General features: G+C 41.8%; 2 protein-coding genes across 2 annotated transcripts; both read left to right on the top strand.

The window, feature by feature from the left end:
• The first annotated feature begins 35 nt into the window (after positions 1 to 35).
• On the top strand, positions 36 to 2,586 carry cd59a (CD59 molecule (CD59 blood group) a). Its single transcript, XM_071399974.1, has 4 exons — positions 36 to 152; positions 814 to 895; positions 1,417 to 1,518; positions 1,606 to 2,586. The coding sequence occupies exons 2-4, from the start codon at positions 841 to 843 to the stop codon at positions 1,803 to 1,805; spliced, it is 357 nt and encodes a 118-aa protein (XP_071256075.1). The 5' UTR covers positions 36 to 152; positions 814 to 840; the 3' UTR covers positions 1,806 to 2,586.
• Positions 2,587 to 4,848: 2,262 nt separating this feature from the next.
• On the top strand, positions 4,849 to 7,116 carry aplnr2 (apelin receptor 2). Its single transcript, XM_071402080.1, has 2 exons — positions 4,849 to 5,003; positions 5,209 to 7,116. Exon 2 carries the CDS (start codon positions 5,369 to 5,371, stop codon positions 6,686 to 6,688), a length of 1,320 nt encoding a protein of 439 aa, XP_071258181.1. The 5' UTR covers positions 4,849 to 5,003; positions 5,209 to 5,368; the 3' UTR covers positions 6,689 to 7,116.
• The last annotated feature ends 2,038 nt before the right edge of the window (positions 7,117 to 9,154 follow it).

The following is a 9,154-nucleotide window of genomic DNA, read 5'->3' as shown; positions in this document are numbered from 1 at the left end:
GTGTGTCACCACCAATCTGGATAAAATAAGGTCACCGCCGAACCACGCTCCCCAGTAGTGGTCAGTTTATTTTCTAATGGGGAGGGGCCATGGTTATTTGGGGTTCCGAAGCGCTTGCTTGTCATTTTGCTCTCGTTGTTCGATGAAGCAGGGTAAGTAAATACCTCTTTCGTTAAAAATGTCCAGCTTCATAATAATTACTTAACAATAACTATAAGTGTATTTGAACCAAAAATATGAACAATGTATGAACTAACGTAGCTATTTGAGAGTTAATGTGATGTGGTTGGCTATCTAGCATGCATAGATACTGTAGTTAATTTAACTTTAGTACGGCCAGTTGATCAAGTTGTTTGGCCATTACTAGCTACTTTGTTGGTCAGGTTACTGTAAACAATATCAATATCATATGCATATAGAACTATAAAGCTGTCTCATCTCTGCAGTGTTTTAACAAGGCATGGCCCATAGGCAATACATTTGTGTGTTATCCGGAATTCGTAGGGACAAGAGAGAGCCATCATAACTATTTTTGATCAGTCAGAGAAATGAAAGTGCTGATAAGTGCTGAAAACAAATTAGCTGCCTATTTAAAAAGATGGTGAACAAACTATGAAGGAAACATACTGATACAGATTAAAACAAGTTTATATTTTGGGCTCTGATGGTGTACAACAGTTGAACTAAGCTTATGAGGCATTTATGTTATTCTTCAAGAATTAATTGGTATATATCATTTATAAATCCAAAAATTGATGTATCAACTAAGGATTGCAGCTTTAAATGATTCTTGTCTCTTTTTTTTCTCTCCAGGCGTGACAGTCAGCAAAAATCAAAATCATGAACAATTATTCTGGGATATGCTTAGTGTTCTTTTTTGCAATATTTGGATTGGGTAAGCATTCATTTTTGTTGTCTTCACACTGTCATTGAAGTTGGTTCTTTTGATACTGTTGAGTCTCGCCTAGCTCTCGAACTGAAGGCCGTATAGCCATAGGGTTCGCATTTACAATGCTCTGTCTAACCGTTAATAATCACTGCATGCAATACGGTTTTGGAAACCTCAAGCTGTACTTTCATAGCACCCGAAAATCATTTTACAAATACAAAAGATGCATTTACTGTGCGCTGGTTTAAGATTCCCACAGAAGTGTTTTTGCGTAGCTCAGGAAGTGCAATACAAACACTGTGGAAATTTGTGGTAAAACAGTAAGTTTATGTTTTGTATTTGTGAAGTTATTTTTGGATGATAATCAAGTTGAGTGTTAAAGTTTTCCAAAACTGTCTTGCAATCAAGGATACATGTTTTTCCAGATGAATCACTCCACTTCCCTTTTGATTAGCTGCTGGGATTTGATCAAATGTGAAATGCTCAGAGTCATGAGAAGGGCTAAGTGTCTCACCTTGTGTTCTCAGGCTCTGCCATCCTCTGTGTCAAATGCAAGGATTACACAGGGAGCTGCACAAAAACACAGGACTGTAGTTATGATGATGCCTGCCTGACACTGACTGAGAGAGGTGCAGTAAAATGTGTAATCTGAAACAAATTATGAAAATCCTCCATGTCTCTGCGTTACCCTGTAACTCCTATGTTCTTTGGCACAGGGGGACAGACGTATCGGCAGTGCGTCAAGTACTCTGACTGCGACTACAATCGACTGGCCCAGATGTTCCCAGCTGTACCAAACTTCTACTACAAATGTTGCACCGGTGATCTATGCAACGGAGCCGCATCCATTGGTACTGGCAAGCCCTTGCTGGGCCTTCTTGCCTCATTGGCAGTGATGTGGTGGTGTATGCACTAACCTCTCCTCACACTTACGCCTTAGAAGCTCTAATGCTGCCATTCGACTGAACAGAAGCCACTGATGGAACGGCAAGCAGGAAGATATGGGTTAATGGCTCATGCTGAAATTCTGCCGTATTAGTATTTGCCTGATTTACTGCTGCACATTTCTGATATCGAATTTGACTCTTTGCACTAATTGGATTTTTAAAGCTTTCTATGATAACCTATTTGTTGATTACCAATGCTTTGTGCTTCAGCCCAAGTCTGAAAATAAGAAACGTGCTCACAGCTCATAAGTTTGAAAAGGGTGTATCATTCAAACAATCCTCTTTTGAGGCTAGTAAAATAGACTTTTGGCACTTAACAATTTCCATCTAAGGGGGTTTACTATAGGTTGTCTATAGTTTGCCGGCCAAAGTTACTGTAATGTGCTTAAATGTAAGGGATCATTTGAGAAATGTTTTGAGTTTTTGTGTGTCTGTGATTGAGTGGACAAAGTATTGTATAATTGAAAATGCAAATACTGTAGAATTCATGATGTGGAATTTAGAACTGAAGGTTGATCCATTTGGGAGAGACGTTTGTTCACACACAATGCCTTCACTGCTCTTATACTGCCTAGCGGCATACCCTGTTACATAACATTGCTTTTCCTGTTTAATAGGAATCTATTAAACCAACCTGTCTTTTTTAAAGGGCACAGTAAAGACCTTTTTTTGGATGAAATATTTCACGTGGATGGGGTTGTCTTTTTATTTTAATCTCTGGCAAATAAAAAGAAATACTGCCAAATAAGACATTTATTTGTCAGAAGGCTGCCTTCATGTTTACTCTGTTTACCCTCATGTTTTGATTCAGAGGAATTTATAGCATCGTTTGACAGTGGACTACAACACTCTTTAGTATTGATGAATGGAGTTTGTTTTGTAAAGTTCTCAGCATCTTCGGTTAGAAAAAGGAGCTAGAAGAGCAGTGCAGACTGGCATAATTATTCATTTTCCTAATCTACAGCATAACCCAAGGAGTCCCTGTAGTAGTGAGCTAGTGGTGTATCTTATAAGTGAAAATAGCATGTTCTTGAATGTGATTAGAGATATGTGTTTCAGAAATTTGTTTCAAAATGTATGCTAATATCTCAGCAAAATTGTTGATTATAGACTTTTATGAACAAGGCAGGATCTCAAAATGTGTTAAATACTCCATTAATTGTAGTATGTTAATTAAGAGTTAAACTGAGCAAGCATTGAGAAATGCATCGTACAGAACATTTGCAGAATGGTTTCATGTTATCCGGTGAATTTGATCTCCCAAAATGCCTACCTGGATGGCAGTCTGGGAACTCGGATTTTGAAATTAGTGCATGTAATCCATTCAGAATTATTTTCCCATTTCCTTTTACACTCCTACTGATACGTTCTGTTGTGCGGGAGTTTGTCACAGAGTTGGCTTTACATATCCATACTACAGCCAAATCCAAGGTCCTTAACTATGACAACATCCATGGCTTATCATTTACCTGGTAGAGAGATGCCAGAGGCCATATTCCCCCATACCCTACTGTTTGACCCCATGCCCTTCATAAATGTCATCCTGTTTGGACAGCTGGATGAGCCAAATAGCAGAGAACAAGAAGGGAAGTAAGTGAGAAAGCAGAGCAATAGCAAATAAAGGAGTAAAAAGGACACAGTGGTAGGAACTTGGTTTTGGTGCATTGTTAAGAGGTTACAAGTTAGTATGGCTTGAGTGGGCACTATCAAACAGCTTTTACTTGGTGTCTTGATGCCTGATACTTGATACTTTTCTAAATAGCATGATCAACAGCGATTAATACAGTAACCAACGATACAGAGCACAGCAACAAAATGCATTATGGCCCTTGGCCTGTGTCAAGTAGAATTTGTCAAATGCAATTTTCAAAACTTGGACCTGAGATTTGAAATATTCCTTCATAAATGCTGGGTATCAATGTGAGCAACCTAATTTGCCAGAATAAGCCTAAATCACAGTGTTTCAGAAAAAGTTGCTGAGATAAACCATTCTGGGGACAAGATGTGGCCACATGTTGTTCTTTCACACATTTGAGAGGAGAAAGTGGTGTTTCAATATTTACACAGTGTCACAGTGACATCCTATAAACCATTGGCCCATTGGTTATGCTAACGACATGCCACAGTCTTAACTCAAAGGTACTCATCCTCTATTGACGTGGTCTTTTCACTCTCCAGACCACAGACATAGGGCCCAGTGTTGTGTAAGACGCCTCAATGTTTGTGCTATTTACTGTTAAATGAAAAGAATGTGGGATGCTCTGGCAACAGATGTGTGCCATCACAACTAGCAAATAAAATTGTAACCCTTCGGGTCAAATCATGATGCTGTCCAAGCCTGTAGAGACACATTATTACAGGAATGAACTGTTAGTCAGTTTCCAGGACATAGGAACAACTGAAGGCTGTACAGTATGACACAATTATGTGTATGTCCATATTGACAGTAGTAACAATAGTAGGATTTATGTGTTAACCTAGTGTTATTAACCTGTTATTAACATTTCTTTATTTTCTGCTGAAGCACTTATTGGATCTATTTCTTTATTAAAATGCCCCAAAAGTTTGCTGGCATAGTAAGTCACTAGTCTAAAACAGGATACACAGCCATCCTGACCTTGGAGATTCCCAGAAATTCAAATGTTAGTACTCCCCTGAGTATCATCAAGACAACAGCACAGACTTATATTGTATGTGCCCCACATTTTCGGCTTGTATTTGCCCTGGTGAGCATATATTAACAGACGGTTTAATGTTTGCAACTCTTATTGTCTTTTAGGCTTCAATGTGACTGGCATTGTTCAGACATTATGCAAAGGAGAGTCTCGGTAGGTATACATTGTGTATATTTTGTTATATTTGTGCACAGTTAGTGTGTACTGTGGGACAGGGATAATGAGGTCTGTTTGCAGGTCTCACAAAGCTTCTCTGGGGTGGTCCGAGAAGAGGAGAGCAGGGGAGTGGGAGGGGCTGAGGGACAGGGAGATCTACTATATCTGGAGCAGGGGGATTCACAGAGCACTAGTGAGACACACCTCCAAGCCTGGACAAAAAGGACCTGAGACAAGAGAAGAGTGGTTTCAGTGGAATATGGGAACAGGCTATCGTCACTAAAGTCCGTTTTCAACAAGTTCAGAAGAAGAAGATCCTGATCTTCAAGTGTTGAGGTAAGCCTTGTAAACATTTACGTACATATTGTTATTTGATGTACATAGTCTTCTTGTCAAACACTAGATTCTTATTTACTTGACCGATGGTGATTCTGTCAACCCCCTAAGTTCTAGGTTCCTGTTATATGGCATACAATATATATACAGTGGATGTGTATATATATATATATGCTTTTTTTTTTAAATCTTTTTTTTCCTTCAGATGCTGTGTACAAGACTAAACACAGAAGTTGTCATAAAAGCAGAGACATTGACCTGGAAACATTGAAAACAAGAGAAAAAATATAATTTTCTTAACCCTGCAACAAGAGACAGTGGCTGGTCATAGACTCTCACATTTATCCACTCTGCCCATCCCATTTATGTCGGACTCTGAGCTGCTGCCCTCAGCATCCCCCTCTCCGCCCCCGTTTCACCAGTGCGACTACAGAGAATGGAGACCCACATGGGTAATCATACCCTCAGTCTATCTCCTGGTATTTGTTTTGGGCTCCCTGGGAAATGGGCTTGTCCTCTGGTCATACCTGGATCGACCTGAGGGTAAATCAGCCGGCGTGGGGACCTGCACCCATCGGCGTCTTCAGCAATCTGGAAGGATTTCTACCCCCAAGTTGCCTGACTCCTCTCGTTCCCTTACTGACTCACTCATTGCCAGCCTGGCAGCAGCAGACCTGGCTTTTGTGCTAACCCTGCCCTTATGGGCAGCCCACACAGCACTAGACTACCACTGGCCCTTTGGCAAGCCTCTTTGCCAAGTCAGCAGCTATTTAGTGGCCCTCAACATGTATGCCAGTGTGTTCTCCCTCACGGTCCTGAGCATGGAGCGTTACTGGGTTATTGCTGGCCGACGGCGGTCCAGTAGGGCCCAGGGGAGTGGAGTCTGCCGAGCTGCTTGGGTAGTGGGGAGCGTTTGGGTGGTGGCAGGTATCCTTGCTCTTCCTGCGCTGCTACTGAGGACTGTAAGGGAGGTGGATGTAGGGGGTCAGTATGAAGAAGACTGGCAGACAGCTGAGGAAGAGGAACACTCAGATCATGATCACATGCCCATGTTCATATCTTCCTGTATGATGGACTACTCTGGTCTGATCTCAGCAGAGCTGGAGGAAGATGACAGGGAGCAGGCAGAGCTACTGTGGACAGCGGCTCTAGGACTTAAATCCACCTTGGTTGGCTTTCTGTTGCCTCTGATCATCTTATTGATATGCTACTGCTCCCTAGGCCGCCTCCTCAGCCGCCATTTTGGACAGGGTCCTCGCCCCGACCGTCAACGCCAACGCCGCCTTTTGCGAGTTATCATCACCTTAGTGCTAGCCTTCTTCCTCTGCTGGCTTCCCTTTCATGCCAACAAAACACTTTCCATGCTCGTGGATTTAGAGCTGCTGCCCTACTCCTGCCCATTTGACCGGACTCTGGTTGCAGCTCACCCCTATGCTACCTGTCTAGGGTATGTCAATAGTTGCCTCAACCCCCTTCTATATGCTTGTTGTGATGTGGCCTTTCGGAAGCGCTGCCGGGCCTTACTGCAGTGGTTGTGGTGCAGGGGTAGGTGTGGGAGTCCAATGACAGTAGATGATGACAATAGGGAACAGGCCAGCCGGAGTTCTGCAATTCCTTCTGGAACACGCAAGGAAACAGGAGATGGAATTGAGGGGAAGGATGACGTGAGGCATGGCAGAGACTGAGAGGAGGGTAGGAGTGCTGTGGAACCTCAGTCGGAAGAGGATACCAATAAACAGACGGATATCCTGGGAAATGTGCAACCCTTACTGTATTCACATAACCCCTCAGGAGATACATAAACTCAATAAATTCCACTGGGAATGTGTTTGATTGAAAAACTGTCATTTCTTCCAAGGAGATAGGAGACCTTCTAGAAAGACACTGGCAATAAAAAAAATGTATATTTTGTGCTACCAAGCCAAAAGATGGGTTTTCTGTATATATTGTTTGATATACAGTACCAGTCAAAAGTTTGGACAAACTTGTGTCCAAACTTTTGACTGGTACTATAGCTGCATAACAATAAGTATGAAATACACATTACATTTGAATACTAAGAATTGTGAATGTAGTATCCCTTTTTTTCTAAGTGTAGTGCAATAAAATGAATGCTTCTATGTTAAGGACAGTGATGTTCACACAAGCTTACTCCAGTCCATGAGAATTATGTGTCCCGCTGAGGTGGAGGCGGCAGAAATTTTGTTGCCAAATGAAATCCTTTAGCCATGGAACTGGTACAGCTCATAGTTTCTCACAGAGACACATGGCACTCTCCCTGACACACACACACGAGCCAGAGGGAGCTTTTCAGTTAAGGATGTGAATGATGTGTTCCTTTGTGACTCATAAGATTGCATTAATGCAGAATCTTTAGGGCCAAACTTTCATTGAGGAAGCTTGACTAGATGTGGCATTGGAGGCAACCTGGTTTTAGTATTTCGTAGTATTCTGTATGTAAACCAAGACACTCCATTTACAGTTTTTTCCAACTGCTTACACACGTTTTCAAAACTCTCTACACACAATTCCCAAAACTGCACACACAAAATGCAAAATGCCTCACATCTCCTTCAAAATGTAACACTGCATTCAAAATGCCATAAACACATGTCAGAATGAAGCATTTGCATCAAATGGCAAACACTGCTTTCATAATAGTACATTTTTGGATACACCATGTAAACACTGTTGTTCTAAATCTAAAGCTCTTTGGTCTTTCATAGGCTTATATCTACATTTCAATACAATGTTCTACAGTGAAAGTAATCTGCTGAGAGGGGTAACAAGTACACTGTAAACACCAATGCAATGTAGAAACAGAAAATATTTATTAGGCCAAACATTACTGTTGTATACAGTAGCATACAACAAAACCATAAACATATGTAAACCAAAAGTATATTCTTTAGAATACAGTAAAGAACACAATTGTGTTTGTGGGGTCCTGGGGGGGCAGTCCAGGAATTGGTAGGGGGGGGGCAGTCACCAGTGCTAAGCTTCATCTCTTCTCCGGCCTGGGTCTGGCCACAATACTTCGTCCACATCACAAGATACGTTTTCTCTTGCCAAACATAGGTAAGTATCTCCTAGCATGGCGTATCCAACCTTGGACAGAGGCAACCTCTATGTCCCCACATGCGTCCTCCATTGCCTGGAGAAGCGGCATGCAGGCATAGGGTTGGCGATCATACACTTTCCAGCGCCAGGCTGAGAAGAATTCCTCTATGGGATTTAGAAAAGGTGAATATGGGGGTAGGTACAAAACTACAAATTGTGGATGGGTGGCAAACCAGTTTTGGACCAGAACAGCCCGGTGAAAACTAACATTGTCCCATAAAACCACAAATCTAGCAGGCTCCTGATCTGGATCAGGGACAAGCATTGTGTAAATTGCATCCAGAAAAGTGAGCATATGGCCGGTGTTGTACGGACCCAGTGTGGCATTGTGATGGAGGACCCCGTTTTGAGTGATGGCAGCACACATAGTTATATTACCCCCACGCTGTCCAGGGACATTGGTAATTGCCCTCTGTCCTATTACATTTCTTCCGCGGCGCCTGGTTTTGGTGAGGTTGAAGCCAACCTCATCCACATGAATAAATTAATGGCGAATTACATGGGCATCCAGCTCCAATACTCTCTGTAACAGACAAAAGGATATACAGATGAGTAAATATGGTATGTCTGAAGTACTGGAGGTAGTGTTGCATACATACCTCTACAAAGTCATGTCGCATATTCTTGACTGTCAGAGTTTCTCTCAAATGGCACCTTGTAAAGTTGTTTCATCGTCACTCGGTGCCGTTGGAGGATGCGTTGTATGGTCGACAGGCTTACATCATTGATGTTGTTAAATATGGTGTCGTTATTCAAGATATGGTCTCTTATCTCTCGAATCCTAATTGCATTGTTAGCCAAAACCATATTTATAATTGCAGTCTCTTGTACATCTGTAAACAAGCGTCCTCGTCCTCCATGATGTCTTTGCCATTCCACTCTGTACAGAATTCAAACACAGTATGTGTTCAGCATAGGAACTGTAAACAATGTACAAAAAAAGGTAGTACAGCATGATAACCAACCTCATTCATTCAATGCAGTGCAGTAAATGGATGGCTTAGAGGTTTGAATTATGGACGCCACTGTAA

This window comes from Salvelinus alpinus, chromosome 5 (assembly GCF_045679555.1).
Source record: "Salvelinus alpinus chromosome 5, SLU_Salpinus.1, whole genome shotgun sequence".
NCBI lineage: Eukaryota > Metazoa > Chordata > Actinopteri > Salmoniformes > Salmonidae > Salvelinus > Salvelinus alpinus.
Note: the sequence above shows the minus strand (reverse complement) of the source record. Positions and strands in the feature narration are given on the sequence as shown.

Bases quoted from the DNA above. Each gene is read 5' to 3' on its own strand.
- aplnr2 (XM_071402080.1), top strand. From the start codon at position 5,369: ATGTCGGACTCTGAGCTGCTGCCCTCAGCATCCCCCTCTCCGCCCCCG.
- cd59a (XM_071399974.1), top strand. From the start codon at position 841: ATGAACAATTATTCTGGGATATGCTTAGTGTTCTTTTTTGCAATATTT. The intron at 896-1,416 runs GTAAGCATTCAT...TTGTGTTCTCAG, and splicing joins TTTTGCAATATTTGGATTGG to GCTCTGCCATCCTCTGTGTC. The intron at 1,519-1,605 runs GTGCAGTAAAAT...TCTTTGGCACAG, and splicing joins CCTGACACTGACTGAGAGAG to GGGGACAGACGTATCGGCAG.